Source organism: Triturus cristatus, chromosome 7 (genome assembly GCF_964204655.1).
Source record: "Triturus cristatus chromosome 7, aTriCri1.1, whole genome shotgun sequence".
Lineage (NCBI taxonomy): Eukaryota > Metazoa > Chordata > Amphibia > Caudata > Salamandridae > Triturus > Triturus cristatus.
In genome coordinates, this window is record NC_140590.1 from 1,175,137,364 (window position 1) to 1,175,156,151 (window position 18,788).

Here is an 18,788-nt window from a genome sequence, read left to right on the forward strand (position 1 = left end):
CCAAAATGCTGCCTCTTCTCCGCCGTCACCCAAAGAGAACGCACAACTCCAGTCCTGCAATTGCTCCACCAGCTTCGTATAGCTATATGGGAAATGCTCAAGGCACTCTGAATTGTCCATAGAGCCTCCCAAGGAAAAATACCCTATACCTCGAACCTAGTCCTGCAAGTTCAATACAGGCAGTGTAAACCAAACAAAACACTGCTCTCCAGGCATGAACCACTTATCATTATACCACCTTACGCTAAGAAATCCGTGGGAGGCACTGCTTTCTCAGTACAAGCCCCCAAGCTGTGTAAGTCACTACCCAACAGCATTAGGAGCACCCAGGAGCATGGACACTTCCAAAGACAGTGCAAAACATGGCCCTTACCTAGATAACTGCGCCACCTCACATCCCAGCAACAGAGCCCAGAAAACAGTCTATACCTTCAAGCGCAGTCCTCAGCGTACAATCCACAGATGGGAAACAAGCAAACTGCTTTTGATATGCATGGAAGCTAAGAAGGGCTGACCTAGGGTTCGCCGTAGCATTATATAGTCATGTACTTGCATATATGACAGTTATGGCCCATAATAATACTAAGATGATTATTCACAGAGGTCAGCAGCAAATTGCAACTTATAACCAGGGCCACAAGTATTATACGGCAGGAGTGGGCCAAATTATACGGCAGGGTTGAGTAAATTATGCAGCAAGAAAATGCAAATTATGCAGCATAATGTGGCACATTGTGTAATACTGTTACACCTGGCCATTCTGCTATATAATGTATTAATTATGTGCTCCTCTAAGTTATCATGCCTGAATGAAACTAATTTTTCGTCTAAAAATGGTTTCTTGATTATGCACAAGCACTTTATTGTCCTGTACTATGTGGCAAATGTTGAGGTTATGCATTCCAGGTGTACTGTGCACATTGTCTGAGGTTGACTAGAAGAGTAGCACTTTGTAATTTAAGACCTTTGATAGACCAGCATATCTAGTCCAAAGGATGCTATTATAAACTGTATATAATGTATTGTTTTTTTGTGCTTTTATGGCCCTTGCGGCCGAAATAAAGATTTTTTTTTACTTTGACTTTGTAATACTGTTATTTCATTATTTCGTCATTTTTAAACATGGTAACACTGTCTGGTCCTGGTTGCACCTCACTAGTACCAATTTCACACCCAAATATAGCAATAAGCAGCAGAAAGGAGAACAGTCCAGCTTTGAAATGACCTTTTGCTGCTGGCAACAAGTGTTACTGAATTTTTAGTAGGTTTGAAACCGTTTGAGCTAGAAACATTTTTTTTTTGTTAAAATCTACAAATTATGCAGCAGCTGATGGACTATGCGGCAAATGTGGCAAATCTACAATTATGTGAAAGTCGCTGTGGCGCACAATCGCATTATTCCAGTGGCCCTGCTTATACCTCCCATATTCACATAAGACATATTTTCGATGAGGACTGTCCAAAACCAGCACTGTACAGCCAGAAAAACAGACATCTCCAAATGAACAGGCTTGGTATAACATAAGAGATCTGTCACAAACTGCTGGACAGACTTATAAACAGTCCATTTACTGCAGGTCCCAATCACCTCTACGCTCTGACCGCAGCTTTATCCCTCACAATGACACTCAGATATGGAATGATAATAAAAATGCCCGTCCCAACAGGTCTCTCCACTTCTCTATCCCTCCAACCGCGGCAGCTCAGAACCACAACTATGCACAAAATCTCAGATTGGACAACACAGTGCAGTAACCAGCTAAGCAAACTATGTCATATCAAATGCCATAAAGAGACCTGCAGAGCTGGTCAAAGGAGCCGCGGCCCATGCAGGTAAGAGCGGTGGGGCCGGGTGGGGGGGGTTGGCGGGGAAATTTTGACCAACGACGACGAGGGAAAATGAATTTCCCTCGTGGTCATCTGTCGGATCCCCTCCCCCCGACCATGCTTCAACACCACACCACTCTTAGCTGCATAGGCCGCGGCTGGTTCAAAGCTGGCAGTTTAATGAAAAGCATAAACTGCACAACTGTCTCTCACACTTCATTATCCAACACACTGCTACGGGCTGTGCCCCATAAAACGATAACCGCACCTCGGTGGTCATCACGCACGACATGGGAACACTTCCCACACAGGATCAAAACAAAGGCAACATCCAAGCACCCACCATACACAATGTAGCATGCTATGCAGGCAAGCGCTCCAGCACCCCACATATGGGTAGTAGAAAAAAAAAATATATATATATATATATATATATACACACACATATATACACACTACAATATTGGGAACCAGTACAGCGTTCCTGCCCCACGGTCCAAGGTGGGCAGGCCTGTGTGTCCTAGGTTCGTCACTGGGGGCCTGCTTAGAACCCATGTAGCTTGCAGCGGCCTTGATGGGGGAGATGACAAAGCAGGAGAGGGCGGGGTCTAAGGTAGCATGCATGAGGTCACGAGACTTCCCCTGATACCTGGATGAGGAAGGAGATGTCTGTAAATAAGACAGCTTGGCAGGCGGACGTCATAGGAAACCGGGTTTAATGGCACAGCGTGGGTGGCATCATACCATTTAAACTGTAAACAAATCAAGGGAGTGTTAACAACTTTCCAACCCGTGGGATCACGCGCTACAGACTTACCAGTGGGAGTGCCCGGAGTGGACCTCGCATTTGAGTTCCCCATAACCCGAAGACCTTTCTGCAAGGACAAGCGTCAGCCGGAGTCAGGGTTCAGTCCGCCTCAGCCTGTGAACAACAGGGATAGGTTAGAGTAAAAATAAAAATCAAAAACAACTACATCACACCTTTTTCTGTCACCTATGCTATCTCTCCCCCTTAACAACCAGAGAATGAGATTATCGACCCTATATGCCCATACAAACACACAGACCAGTAGCACATCCTTCTTGTGGGACACGCGCACACACGCGCAGAGCCGCCCCATCAGCGGGCATCTTACTCCTTGAGGGGCACACACACACACACGCGTGCAGAGCCCCATTCGTGGGCATCTTACTCCTTGAGGGACACACACACACACACGCGTGCAGAGCCCCATCAGTGGGCATCTTACTCCTTGAGGGACACACACACACGCGTGCAGAGCCCCATCAGTGGGCATCTTACTCCTTGAGGGACACACACACACGCGTGCAGAGCCCCATCAGTGGGCATCTTACTCCTTGAGGGACACACACACGTGCGGAGCCCCATCAGTGGGCATCTTACTCCTTGAGGGACACACACACGCTTGCAGAGCCCCCATCAGTGGGAATCTTACTCCTTGAGGGACACACACACACGCGTGCACAGCCCCATCAGTGGGCATCTTACTCCTTGAGGGACACACACGCGCGCAGAGCCGCCCCATCAGTGGGCATCTTACTCCTCGGGACACACACACACACGCGTGCAGAGCCCCATCAGTGGGCACCTCACTCCTTGAGGGACACACACACGTGCAGAGCCCCATCAGCGGGCATCTTACTCCTTGAGGGACACACACATGCGCGCAGAGCCGCCCCACAAGTGGGCATCTTACTCCTTGGGACACACACACACACGCGTGCAGAGCCCCATCAGTGGGCATCTTACTCCTTGAAGGACACACACACACACGCGTGCAGAGCCCCATCAGTGGGCATCTTACTCCTTGAGGGACACACACACGCGTGCAGAGCCCCATCAGTGGGCATCTTACTCGACACACACACACGCGTGCAGAGACCCATCAGTGGGCATCTTACTCCTTGAAGGACACACACACACACGCGTGCAGAGCCCCATCAGTGGGCATCTTACTCCTTGAGGGACACACACACGCGTGCAGAGCCCCATCAGCGGGCATCTTACAGTTACTACTTGAGGGACACACACACACACGCATGCAGAGCCCCATCAGCGGGCACCTCACTCTTCCCTGAGAGGACTTTACCCTGTTTGGGCTCATTCTGCCGCTAGCACACATTCCTGCTCCCGCGCAGCTGCGACACTCCAGTGTCCCCTCCACCAGGTCTCTCCGAGCCCCACGTCCCGCGCCGTCGTGCACTGCCGCCCCAGCAGACTCCCGCCGCCCTCGTGCGCTGCCGACACCTGCCGCCGCGCGCCGCCTCCCTCGTGCTGTCACCGGGCGGAGCGTGGCTCGGGCTCGGCCCCGGCCCTCCTTGTTGACTCAGGCCCCTGGCATGCGGCTGAGCCGCGGCGCCCCGTGAGCTCACCGGGCTGGCGTCGACGTCACCGAGGCAGCGCCTGGGGCGGCATGGGCCACGCTGCGATAGGAACAGCTTCTAGGCGCTGCAAGAGAGTCTCGGGGCTCGGTTCTGGAGGTGGGGGCTCGTAGTTACTGAAAGTGCAGTGTTCAGAGAGAGAGAATCCGTCCTTGAAGTGTAAACTGCACGGCAGTCAAGCCCATGCCATGTCTGAAAACTTCAGCCAGTTCTGTTTTTAAGCACTTCTTGCATGCTGGACCAGCGGCGTAGCACAAATGCCCAATACAAGCAGGGGGGATGGTCCCTTTTAGTAGAAACGGGTCTGCACTTACGCAGGGTAAATTCCGGGGCGATACATAAAGCTATTTCCAAAGGCAAATACACAAACCTGCATGCACCAACATAGGAAGTGCTTTTGGATGATAACCTGGACTGGGTGAAGCCGTCACGCATCGCATGGGGCTACTTGACAGGCGGCCACGTATCAAGGTTGACACTTCAAGCCAGTCCTGGCGAGGCAGCACTTTTTTTTTTTTAGCCCAAATTAAATAGTGAATCCAACCCGCAAGGCCCAGAATGCAGTTGGCTGAAAGCCACAGGTTGCTGAAGGTGTCGCCCTTGGCATAAGGCCACTTGTAATATGGTCCAAAAAAAAAGTTGAAATATTTCTTGGCAAAATAAACAAAATAATGTGAGGGAGTGGTGGTGGGTGGGGAGTGAAAAGAAGAATAAATGTTAGAATTCAAGAAATATTTACTAGGAGTCAGGCTATCCCCACCCTGGAAAATTGGTCGGTCGAGCCCCTAACACAGCTGCCAGAGTGGAAACACCAAATGTGACACCACGTGAGGAGTGTGGCAGAAAAATTAAACGAATCTGCCCAGCGTGACACCTTGTTAACAGTCATAGGCTTTTCTTTTACAGGTGGAGTCAAGTGTGTTAGCTCAATGGGCTCAATTAAAGCAAAGATCACAACTCCCAGAATGCCCTGGGGTGTTAACCGACTGCCCAAGACTGGAAACAGAAGGCGAGGACATTTACAAATGATTAACCAACCATAGTTTCCAAGTTTCACAGGTCCATGTGTGGCTGGCTCAGGGGTCTCCAACCTTTTCTGTAATAAAAGCTACTTATGTTCCATGAAAAGCATCCCGAGCTACCGTTAATATTAGTGTTGTAAAAGTGACCACATGAGACGAGTTTACATTATTTAATCATCATAGCAAGATTACTAGCAATGATCACCTCACAGCATCAGATAGAGTTACCAGCAGTAATGTAATGTGGAAGGCCTCTACCTGGGTAATACATACCAACCAAAGCTGCGATGCCCCTCGCACCAGGGGATACAGCATTATAGCCCGCCGTAGCGGGCTATACCGTCTATTAGAGGCCCGCTTCAATGTTAAAGGCCCGAGCCGAAGGCGAGGGACTTTGACAAGGGAGCAGGACTTTAATAGCCGGTATAGCCCAGCTACGAAGGGCTATAAGGCTATTAGAACATTCTGCCACTAGAGGGCAGAATGTTCCAACAAATAAAACAAAGACCCCTCGGAGTTCGAGGGGTTTAAATTCCCTCGGGCTCCGAGAGGCCTTTGAAAACCAGCCTTGGAAGGTTGCTCTGCGGGCCTTTATTCCAATGTTCTAATATGAGTAATAGGTCTCCCCAATGCCCATGATTTACTACTCAAACAATGTCTGTTACTGCGCAGGACTAGAGGTGGCGTGGGACCGGCAGCGCGGGCCGTCAGGGGAACGATTGACTGACTCCAAAATGTGTCTGTGAGTCCCGCATCGCTGCTGGGGGCATTTGCATACCTGTGCTCTGTTGTATCTGGAGGGGCTGTGCCTGGAGCCGCTGGCCGACGCTGAGGGTGTAAGGGGCTGCTGGATGGACTACAGCTCCCAGGAGCCCGTGCCTGACCGCACCTGAGTCGCGGCCCGCCCACCCGCCCACAAACCATTTAAAAACGCTCGCGGAACCCGCTGGCGCGGGTCCCGCATCGCTGCTGGGGGCATTTGCATACCTGTGCTCTGTTGTATCTGGAGGGGCTGTGCCTGGAGCCGCTGGCCGACGCTGAGGGTGTAAGGGGCTGCTGGATGGACTACAGCTCCCAGGAGCCCGTGCCTGACCGCACCTGAGTCGCGGCCCGCCCACCTGCCCACCATTGGCCCCAGTATCCCTCTAATTTCATTCGACTCCGCAGCGCGGGACGTGCCGCGGGACGCCCAGGACAAAGCCCGGACAAAGGGCGGACAGTCTGTGACAGTCCGGGACAGGAGGGGGTAGGAGGGGGCCATAGTCTGGCTTTTTTTGTATGTTGTTAACCTGCCTAACCTGTTGTGTGATCCGCCGCAACGTAACTGCTATTAGGATAGGGCAGTGAGTTATATGGTGGTATAACGGGAAGTTATTATTTGTGCTAGGCAGCCATATATAGCACAGGTTTATAGGTTGTTGCATGTTGTGGTGTTAATCTGTTCTTGAATATTGGTACTGGTCTAGCCCGGCTTATAAATGTCTAAAGCCAAACCAGCGACGGTATCGATCACTATGGATAACTATTTAGTTAAGATGGTGGATAAAATCAACCAAGAAAGGAGGAAGTCCTTAGGACGGCCGGGGCCTCAAAGCTTGTGCCCTTCCTCTCCTATCAGATCGGCCACCCAGTCAATTACCAACCCTGATGTTAGTGTTTCTTTAGATCCAATGGATAGTCCCATCTTGGTTGATTCTAATGATACCATAAGCGAGGCCATTGTTATTTCCGGGCCCCCCAATTTAGAATCTGGTGCAGAAACTTTTATTGATCCAATAGTTCCAAATGTGCAGGCTCCGAGGCCACAAAGATTAATACGCTCATGCAGGAACAATAGTAAGATTAATCAGCCTAAACGAGGGGGGAATCGCCCCGCCAAAAGAGCCGACCCTTCATTGTCTAATGCTCAACGTGACCAAATAACGGTACTGGATGGTACCACGATCAGTTTAGACAATGAGCAACTTGATTTTTTTGTTTAATGCTATTGATGCCAAGCTTGATTTACTTGTTAAACCCCTATTGACCAAACTTGCTACTATTTCAGATGAAGTAGTCAGATTGGGAGGTTTAGTGGATGGATTCATTAATGCCGCCACGGGAGTAAAAACTAACGATAATGAACTTGGACCTGTTGAGGTTCCCTTTAACTCTCCTAACCTAGTTCTAACGTCGGCCGTGAGCAGTAATCTTAGTCCTGGGAATGATTGCGAAGCTGTTCCTGCTGTCCCCAACCCTCTCCCGCAGTTGGCGGCCCAAACTAAACCTTCCTTTAGCTCTGTACTAAGGAAGCAGGTGGGTTCCAATGCAAATTTTAATAGTTCTAGTAGCCCTCAGCCGGATTTACCACCGACCTGTGCACCTTTTGTGGCAGTTTTAACCAATGTTCCTCCATTAAGAGTGTCCGGAAGCAACCACGGCTCTGATGAATCGCATTCATCACTAAAGAATAAAACCGTGGATTGGCTTCACCGGCAGTGTGGCTTCCCCGTAGCTCTATCAGGGGATATCTTAAGCACCAGAAGAACTAATTGGGTGGGGAAATCCCGCAAGACCTGTGGAGGGGACTGTATCATTATCAATTTCCGAAACCCACAACTTACCTCCACGGTGTTGATCAAAGCTGCATCTCTTCCTATACGAGATCAAGGAATTTCTCTACGTCCCCTTGGGTTCTTTTATAGAGACTTTGATATTCAACCTGATGCTGAGCGTCATCGAGGGAGGTCCAGAGATTTGAACTTGTGTGCTGGTCCTCCCATTTCCACGTTTAATAGACTCCAGCCCCTGAGTGGGCTTGATCGTTCCCCTGGGAGAGGGGAGGCGTAGTGTGGCCCCCGGGGCTCCAGTATCAGTGGAGACTATTGGTATAGATGGTTCCAGTGTTAATCATATTGATGTCCCAGTCGATTGTGGAATTGTAAGACCGACCACTGGCGATAGGGATAGGGTTGTATCAACTAAACCCACTGTATCAGACAATAGGGGCCGGTGTTCTATTGCCTGTTGGAATGTTGCTGGTCTCTCACAAAAGGATACTTGTTTAGGATGGTTTGATTTTATTAATAATTTTAATATTATTTGTTTTCAGGAAACCTGGAGTCTGGTCCCCATCAATTATATGGGTTTTGTTTCTTACCATTTGCCGGCTGTGGCTTCCACTTCGGGCAGAGCTAAGGGTGGGCTTCTGACTCTGATTTCAGTGGAAGTACCACTTATTGTTAAGAAATACATACCCATTGGGGCCCATTCCCAGATTTTATGGCTATATTAGGAGCTGGGTAGAAATATCCTTTTAATTAATTTTTATAATAATGTATTTGATAATACTAGGCAGCAGGTAGTGTTTGCTTTAGAGTCCGCTTTGTCAGATATAGTCACGGGAAATAATATAGTGTTTGATTTCATTTGGCTAGGGGATTTTAACATTGCTGTGTGTCCATCCCCCGCCCACAGGGTTTGTGGTTTTGTAAATTGCTGGGGGGAAGGCGTCTCTCATTTTCCCCATAATCCCTATGGAGATTCATTAAATAAAATCTTGATGACTTATGATTTGGAATTGTTGGAGAATTTGAAAGGTGCCTCTGGTGAAACCATCCCTACATTCACGGGCCGAAATGCAAACACGGTGATTGATTTTATTTGCATTTCATCTAGCCTTAACCCGTGGTGTACAGCCCCTTTGGTAGTTGATAATTTAATTAGCGATCATAACTGCCTAACTATGGAGGCCGTACTCTGGAAGGCGAAACAAGGCCCCAATTCAAACATAATAGCTAATATTGAACCCCACCGACCTAATGGAACCAGAATTAGGTGGAAGGGGGATAAAGCTGATATTTTGTCCAACTCCATTATTATTACATGTGTAAACGAAATTGCTGTTATTTTAGAGAGCAAAGAATTAACGGATGTAATTATACCCAAGTTTATTAACATTAATCTCATTATTGATGCAAAATTTACCAAGCTTCTTAATGGTAAGTCGTGCGGGCAAAGGGGGTGGTTCGACCACGCTAGCACTATTGCCCTTAAGGGTCTCAAAGAGGCACTTGTTGCCAAACCAAGGGATATAACTTTGGTTAGGGAGCTCAGAGCCACCTATCAGGCTGCAGTTAAAAATAGGAAGGCCGAACTAAGACAAGAGGCTTGGGACAAGTTAGACCAGGCGGCTGAAACTTCGGATTCCTCCCTTTTCTGGGCAACAGTTAATTGTCCCTTTCTTAAGAACGAGGAGACGCCTGAACTGACGGCAAATGTTAGTGCAGAATGTTGGGTCTCCCACTTCTCCATGATTTTTGACTCGGACAAATCTTTGGATGTAGGTGGAGGTGACTGGCCTGTCATTCCTTTAGATATATCCACTTCCGAGGTTCAGGATTGTATTTCTGTTAGTAAGGGAGGAAAGGCCCAGGGGCCTGACGGGGTGCCCATAGATGTCTTCAAAAAAGAACCAGACAGTTAAAGATTCTCCACCGGGTGTATGTGACGGGCCCCCGTCTGGTCTCGATGGGATTCTCGGAAGATGGGCTCTGCAAGCGGGGGTGTGGGCTCAGTGCCACCTTTCTCCATATCCTTTGGGAGTGCCGGGAGGTGGCGGAATACTGGCGTCGGGTTCATGGGGTCATGGGACAAGTCACCGGGGTGGCGCTGCTGCCGGAGGTACGTCGCTGTGTCTTGAATGTGTGGGAGCCCAATGATTATAGCGCGGCGCAGACTCGGTGGGCGGCCCTGGGCTACATGATTGCTAAGAGGGATATAGCGCAGCTTTGGGGCTCCCAGCGGCCACCCACCGTGTCAGTATGGAAGGAAAACATGGACTGGTGTATGTTCAGGGAGAAGACTGTATATGTGGCCCGCGGTAAACCCGGGGCATGGGGTAGAATTTGGGGGCAATGGAACGTGTATCGTGGGGGTATCTGTACGCCCCCCCTAGTGGACACCGATATTGCCCTGTCCCCCTGACCCTTGATGGTTCCTTGCAACTGATTGTAATAATCGAATATAGATGTTCCTTTCCCGTTACCCCCCCCGATCTTTCAGTACTCCCTCCTGTTGATAGCTAATTGAAGGACTGGAGTAAAGTCCCCCGGATGTAGCCTGACCCACGCTTTTTGCCCGTATGCCTCGCCTTTTGTTTTTTGTTGTTATTTATGTTAAATGTATGTCTCCTGCTTCTCTCGAGCTATCCTGAGCCATTTATGGGGCTGGGCCCCAGGTGTCGCCTACTGCTTAACTATGTACGATCCTTTTTGAATCTAGCGGCCGGCCCTGGTGGTTGTAGGCCCATGTCTGTAACTGATTTCTTGTTTCAATAAAAAATTTTGAAAAAAAAAAAAAAGAACCAGAGATATGGGGCCCGTTATTAACAAATGTGTTCAATGCAGCGGTCTGTTATGATGTCCCACACTCTTGGGAGGAATCTATTATAATCCCTATTTATAAGAAGGGAGAGAGGAGGGATGTTAAGAACTACCGTCCAATCTCCCTTCTAGATTCCTCTGTGAAAATCATGAGCAGGGTGCTTCTGGTTAGACTAGAAGAATGGGCCGACTCAAACAACATATTGGCAAATTCCCAATATGGTTTTAGGAAGGGACGAGGGACAGTAGAACAGTGCCTCAACCTAGAACTTCTTATAGGGAAGTATACGAAGGCCAAGAAAGGTTCTCTTTTCCTCTGCTTTGCAGATTTGAGCAGTGCCTTCGATATGGTGAACCATAAGATCTTATGGGAGAAATTACTAGAAATGGGGGCACCGGAGGGCATTGTCTATTTCTTGGCCCGGTTATTCGCTAATCTTAGATCAAGTGTCCGTTACGGCCCAGGAGGGGAGTGCACCCCTAAGTTCCTTATCAGACGCGGTATTAGGCAAGGGTGTGTGCTTGCCCCTCTACTTTTTACACTCTTTATTAATGAGGTCGACTCTGTTTTAAAGACTGTTGTGGCTGACACCCCTAAAACTCTTGATTCCCACGTCCCAGTTTTACTTTACGCGGACGATGCCGTTATTTTATCTAGGACCCCTATTGGCCTTCAACGCCTAATGGACAGGTTTTCTCTATTCATTAAGGAAAGGAAGTTGAAGATTAATAAAACAAAAACTTTTGTTATGGAGTGTGGTAAGAGCTGTAAAAAACCGCATTCGTTTTTTATTGAAGGGCATAAGGTCCAAACGGTGGACTCTTTTAACTACCTAGGTATTACCTTTTCGAAATCAGGTAGCTGGTCCAGTGAGATCAACCATGTTAGGGCTAGAATGGCGAAAAGTGCCCACGGGGTGTTTCAGTTCGCATCTAAAATAGGGGATAAACGGCTTAAAGATATGCTGAAAATTTATCAAATGAGGTGTCTTTCTATTGCTCTTTATGGTGCTGGTATTTGGGGGCATGTTCCGAGCGGAAGTCTACAAGTGGAGGAAAATCTCTTCCTAAAAAGACTCCTAAGTTTACCCACATCGGTTTCTACCGATTTGGTGCACAGGGAGTTTGGAATCCAACATCTTTCAGATTCCGTTGCCATAAGACCACTTATGTTGTGGCGTGCAATCTGGGCAAAGGAAGAGACCTCCCTAAATAGAGCTATCATTAAAGACTGTTTCTCTATTGACAATCATTTAAAGATTCCATGGGTCAAATTTGTCTCGGGTAGTTTTTTGGAGATTTATGGTCTTAATGTAATAGAGGATTACTATGCAGCCTCTTGTTTGACCAAAAATTAGATGAAATCTGTTTTTATGAGCCATAAGACTGAGAGGCGTGGGAGGGCCAGTGGTAACTTAACTACCTATTTGTTCTACGGAAGCTTCAGTGAGACGACAGGGTTCCAACCGTATTTGAGTTTTGTTTCCAGACCCTCCCATCGATTCGTACTGACAAGATTGCGTTTTGGGATCGTTCACCATTTGGTGGCATTTCCAAGTATCAGAAAACACCCGATTGGTCCTTGCCCATGTGATAATACTACCGTACAAAGCACCATGCACTTTTTATTATTTTGTCCACTTTATGGCAATTTTCGTTCAGCTTTTTTAAAACCTGTTTTTAAGAAGTATGGAGTTAGGACTGTAAAAGATACCATGAAATTGTTATTTAACCCGACACCCGATGTCTGTTTCTTTACTGCCACCTTTCTTCTCCGGGCCATCAAAGCAAGGCCTAGTATGATATTTTAAATTGTCTTTTTATGTATTTTTAACTGTCTGATTGATTTTGTTAAAATGATGTTGTTTTATAATGCAATGTATGTGCTTTTATGGACTTCGTGTTTAAGCTCCGAATAAAGCCTTATGAAACTGGAAACTGAAACTACTACTCAAATATTAACTTTACATATGTTTTGGAAATCCAACCATTTTGTTTCAACATCGGCTTATGAGTTTTGAAAATACATACCTTTTTGTTTTGAATACATGCCTTTCAATTTTGATATACATCCATTAATTCAACCAAGCAAAGTTTTCTAATTTAGTAGGCTGGGTTGCACACAGGAGAGCTACTTACAGGCAGCTGCAGAGTTACCAGTATCACACAAGCTACTCGTTGGAGAAGCCTGGACTAGTTAGCCCAGTCTTTGTTTTCAGACTTCTGCAGCTGGTAGTCCTGGTTTTACACTGGATTAAGTAGACTACAAGTCCCAGAATTCTAGGAAAAAAAACAGGACTGGTCTAACTAGTCACTCATGGGCCTCGGAAACTTGGCAGCTATGAGCAGCCCAATAGTTTACTGCAAGGCCCTCCCTAAAGCATAACTCTCAAACCTTGAACGTTATGAGAAGGACACGTACCATGAAATGCTAGTCATATTGACGTTACCATTAAATGCATGGAGTTCTAGGAACATTAATGGAGTTCTAGGAACAATTTGAAGAGTAACAAGAAAGTTGTATTTGTTTTCAGTAAAAATGCATCTAATATGGTAGCTGGGTGCAGCCTCTAGGCTGAGCTGATGCATGTCCCCATTTTGACTCTGGCAGCTCAGAGGACCAGTCCACCTCCGCCATGCTGCCAAGCTTCCCTGGGCCATGCACCAGCTGCTCCAACTCAGGTATTTCGTTTCTGAGACTTGGAGTCCTAGTTTTATCATGGAAAAAACAAGAGTACACCTCCCATAATGTAAATAAAGAGCCTAGACTGGAGCAGCTAGTCACATATAGATCGTGGTAACTTGGCAGGGCTACGTGTGTTTGACCCTCATAGACACAAATCCCTACAGGGCCACTTGGACGTTCAGTTTTTCAAGGTTGATAAAATCATTGAGTTTGGTAACAAACTTTTCTTATCACAATGCAGGAGACCTCTTGCATTGTGAATGTCTGCTCTGCAAATACCTGTTATACTACGTGTGCTATTTTCAGTTAGATCAGCATTTTTGATAATACAGGTTCAAGAATGCATGTGTGCAAAGTGCTGTTGAATGCAATACCAGGAATGGGGCCATTTGGCAGATATGACTCCCCCCTTGGCCAGTGAAATGCCAGGTATTTAAAATCTGGCAGGGACAGGAGGAGCAAGTCACCTATTTGAAGGTGTTTAATTTGTAAAAAAAAAAAAAAAAAAAAGTGCCAGGGATCTCATCAGAAAAGCCACTGCAGCTTGCACCACACATTGCCCCTGCTATGCTGCCGATAATAGTAACAGCACAACTACTAACCATCACACTCTTATGAGTGTGACAGCTCGGATTATTTCAGGCCTCCAAAGCTGTAAGAATGGATTGGGCGGCATGTAATAGTCATTTTCAATGTCTATTGAATTAATAATTAACTGTTATTGTGGTAATCTCTAAATTTGCCATCCAGCGCCACCCCGTGGAAGACTGTCAAGCTCCGGTGTTGACAACTGAGTGCCGGGAAACCACTGGCTCAAATTAAGCACTGCCTCTTTGCCTAGTATCTGACAGATTCTGTCCCAGCCCTGGCATTTTAGAGACACAGACATGATCAATTAAGCAAGAATTCAAATGGATGAAGAGCGAAGAAGCGACGAAGTGACAAGAAAAACAGAAAGTGCCCTACAAGTCAAGAGCTATGCGAATCATTTGCGTGTCTATTTTAATTACCTCATGCATTTGAGGTTAACCTATAGTTGCCAGCTGCCTGCTGAGAAATGTGACACACCCGCTTTCTAGCCCTCGGCTTTCAATAGTTAAATCAGTGGTTTCAGGTTTGTCAGACCACTTGGTTCATGTAAACCAAACTAATACTATGAATCGCAAAATCCACTTTTTTCAAATTAAACCCCAGGACTAAAATCTATGCCCTTTGGAACAGAATCACCTGATGACAGGGCCTAGGCGTTCATTGAAGTAAAGCATCCCCTTCAATAATCAGTGTTTGACCTTATGATTACGGGTTCAAATCCCAGAGGGTCCACTCAGACTTTCGTCTCCGAGGTCGATAAAATGAGTACCAGTGAGTTGGGTAACAATAAAGAGCTGTTCAGTGCCAAGATGCCCCAAGGGGTGAACATGCAAATACACATGTTATATTATAATTAGGGCTCCCAGTTTTATGGTATTTATTTTTTAACATTTCCGTCTGTATTTATCCATATTTATTTTTTGGGCATTTTATCTGTATTTATCCATATTTATTTTATGTTTTGCGTATAGATGTAGTTGGAAAACTGTACATTTCCATATTTATTTAAATGATAGACGCGCACTCATACTTTGATGTCCGTCGTGTTTTAGCTATTTAAGTTACTAAATATTACATAGCAGTACATCCTCTGGCTAATATTAGCATTATACCACAAATGTATGTTGATAGATGCAGTTATTTAAATAAATTTCATCCTGTTTTTTAATTTCCCATGCTGTTCATCTGCTCAGCTGTTGGGCTATAATTCATGAAAGACAGCACGAAGAGTAACTTAAAGGAAGCAAACTTTCTGTATTTATTCACTTTTAAAAATAAATGCAGACAGAAAACGCATTTTTTCTGTCTGTATTTATCTGTAAGAATCCGTAAAAACGGAAAACAGGGAGCCTTAATTATGATCCCAAAGTTACCCTCTTCTTCTAAGGAATTAATGAGCTGCCAGTTCAGGGGAGGCAGCTCCTGGGAGAGGGCAGTGAGTGTAGTAATGTTGGAAATAATGGGAATATACGCTGGGGACATAATTGTGCGTCAGTGACTGCTGAGCACTGCTGGTGAGTGCTGAGAGATTCGCGTTATCAATGGTTAGAGGGGAATTGATAGAATCCTTGAAGCATCCTGGTGACACATTTATTCTTTTTTACACCTATTGTAAGGGAGGGGCGAAGTGTGTGCTTTTAAAAGACAGTTATATAATCCTAATGATGAACTTATTCCCAATATTTACTCTTATTGTGTCGTACTTGTGTGTACTTTTATGGTTTGTTTTAACAAAACCGAAATGAAGTTTTTATTGATTGATTGACAGTTATATAAAAAATGCAGTACGTACAGTCTGGATATTACTGAAAAATATTGCCAGCACTTTTTTATCTTAAACTTTTTTGTGCATTTTGTAGCAGCCTCTCTTATACTGTGTGTACTGCAAGTTTAAAATAAATGGTTTACATGTTCACAGTGCTTTCTGTCACAGACTGAGACCTCATAGCACTAAACATACACAAGTCACCAGTCACCACTGCTCCAACCGGACTCAATTCTGTACTGCTCTGGTTACAGACACAAACCTCTGCATTGCATTAACTAATAGAGGTTTCATAAGGTACAATAGTGCATTTTCCCACTGATTAACATAAGTTGCATTTAATTTTTATTTAAGCTGTGCATTATTTTATATATATTTACCTAAAGGTGAAAGCCCAAAAAAGTAACAATATTTTTTCTTTTTAGCCACGCCTTTGACCACGCCCAACCACTCACTTACCCCGCCTCCATTGCACAGCATCAGAGTTCCCATACTTTTTTACTGCACTTGGACCACTGCAGAGAAGTGATTCCGCACACCACCCATTAACATAAAACACCACACAGAACTTCACTCATTTTACTACAACACTAGCAATAGACATACAGTTTCAAACAATGGTTTGTCACGTTCAGTGGCATTCCAACACCCGCAGGAAACAGCGCCAAGCTACGGAATGTGCTGGAACACAATAAAATGGCTGAGGCAAAAAACATAACACGCATAGTTACATTCCCACCCCATGTTTGCAGGGCAAGCGCATTCCATTCTCGAGCTCACATGTGACAACCTAGTTATTACATGGAGTATTTGTTTCTTTACACCGAACCAACTGACCGGTAAGTGCCCCGATCCTGTGTGCCACTCTCAGTCAACCTGCCCTTACCACCAAGCTCACAAAATATGCTTGGATTTTTGAACACAGGTCCACTGGGGGCATGATTATGAGTTGCGCGGTGTTTACCACGCCCTATAAATAACATAATAAAAGAAAACCCAGGACTGGCGTCCAACCAACATGGCGTCAGGTGACGGTCCTAGAAAGTTATGAAAGTGGAGCCAGCAGCGTCAGGCTCAGCTGCGGTCCTGCGCGTGCACTGCTAGTTTGGAGTACTTGGCGCGTGGTAAGTAGATAAGGGCAGCATTCATTCAACCATAGAGATGGTGGAGCTGCGCCCAGGGACTTAGTACAGTATCTGACCCTGCACACTTCACTAATGATTGACAGTTAATTAACTACATGTCATTGGGGACCGCAAGTATGGAGTTCTCATATAACCATAGGTGCATTCTGGGAGTTGTAGTCCTGCAAAATCTAAACATGGAACAACTGGGAAACACCTGTATGTATCAATGATTTGTAGAACGAACATCTGGACTGAAATATTGGGTCTTTGCGCATTTTCAGTGGCATATTGAGGCTCCAAGGAGGGTGAACGCGAGAGTCCATGGAGGATGATACCACTGAAGTCCAGGGAGTGGAATCATTTTTGGAGGGATGAAGGAGTTCAAGGCACGTGCCCCCTCCTGCGTATGGGGACCATGTGGACATTTTGTAGAATGAAACGATTCCAGTCCGGCCCTGCTTCTGGCACCTAGACATGGCACTGGTCGTGGAGCTGATGGAGGGAAGGGGGTCCCTTACCTGTCTGAAAGAGCTCGGCTATCTCCCTGTATTCAGACACACGCTCCCCCTTGCCGGGTGACATGTCTTCCTGTATCCGGGCAGCTCGTGCCACGCGCCCCTCGTGCCTGGCGTGAGCTGGGGCATTATTTCACATAGAACTCTACGGAATCCACTTCTAGTCTTCGAGTCAGTTTCTTAGATCATGAACCCCAAAACTCAGCAGGAGATGGAAAACGATGGCTCTAAGGCAAGGACTACCTGTGAGCCCAGTTTACCTCCTCCGATGAACCCTTGATCCTCCGCGTAGGGCTGTACCCCGGAGCTGGAATGGCAGCTCCTCTCACTGGAAGAGGTTTGGGGGGTTGGTGGGGGGCGCTCTCTTACCTCACTGGCCCATCTCCGGAGTCCTGGGTACGGCTGCGTGTCCGGCGGAGGTGGACAGAGCGATGCCTAGCGGGGGGAGCCCTGGTATTCTGCACTCTCCGTGTCTCATCTGGTCCCCCTCCCTCCTCCGCCCCCACACCCCGCAGGATGAGGGTGGGCTGCCGGGATGATCCAGCGGTCCGGATGCAGCTGCGCCTGCCCTTCCCGCCGCGGTCCCTCTCTGTCTGTCTGTCTCCCTCTGCCGAAGCGCCGGGAGCTGCCGGCGTGGGAGGGCCGGAGGAAGCCTGTGGGGCCCGGGTGTGCGAGAGGGGAAGGGTGTGCTTACAGCGCGCACAACAGCTTCTCCTAACTGTACGCGGATATCAAACGCTGCAAATTCATAACAGAGGCATTCTGATTATGGTTTTTTGCGTTACGTGTTTTGTAAAAAGTTTGGGAAAACTTTGCCTTCCAACAATGTTCAAAGGGCTTCGAATTTGTTTGAATTTGAAATGCGGGAAGAGGGGGGCTGGAGAGGGAGGGGGTTCTGGGGGGCGGGGGAGCGGCGACAGAGGGATATGAGAGAATAGGCTTTTGTTCTGCAGTTGGAGAATTCAGAGGAATGACCAATGCAAAGTTAAGAGGTGAAAACTTTACCAGAGAAAAAATGTGAAACAGAAGTCAGCATGGCTAAACAATAATTGTGATGTCTTCATGCCCAGACTTTCAGCTGTTACGTTCATGTAAGAGTGAATACTACATTTGTTAACTGCCAAGGACCATGTCTATGAAGCCACTGAGTGCGAAATTATGCGGTAGAGTTAACTAAATCATGTGTCAAGAAGAGGCATATCATGAGGCAATAGGAGGGAAATTGTGTATCATATTGCGCAGATGAAGGCATATGATAAAGCATGTTCTCAGTTATTATAATCTAGCTACATTTTAAAACGCATTGATACAAAAGGAATTCCAATACTGAGAAAACAAGCATTGAAAATGCAACATGCCTCGCCTTAGGTTAAGTTAAAGCCATTTGCTTTGCTAATGGTATTGTATAGCAAAGCAAATGGCTTTAACTTAATAATAGGCGAGACCTATTGCATTTTTAATGCTTGTTTTTTTAATCCCTTGGATCCGA

At 46.5% G+C, this 18,788-nt stretch overlaps 1 protein-coding gene across 3 annotated transcripts in view; it reads right to left on the reverse strand.

Moving 5' to 3' along the window:
- LOC146811368 (uncharacterized) overlaps window positions 1-17,956 on the reverse strand; it is a 155,339-nt gene extending 137,383 nt beyond the window's left edge. The window contains exons 1-2 of one of the 3 annotated variants that reach the window (XM_085618485.1): window positions 17,303-17,956; window positions 2,645-2,749 (exon numbers count right to left, since the gene is read on the reverse strand). In XM_085618485.1, the coding sequence (XP_085474611.1) occupies window positions 2,645-2,687 (43 nt within the window). In that variant the 5' untranslated portion in view covers window positions 2,688-2,749; window positions 17,303-17,956. Of the gene's footprint in view, window positions 1-2,644; window positions 2,750-3,938; window positions 4,126-17,302 lie in introns of those variants that run through there. The other 2 variants (XM_085618484.1, XM_085618483.1) reach the window with 2 other exon arrangements.
- Between the last annotated feature and the right edge of the window lie 832 nt (window positions 17,957-18,788).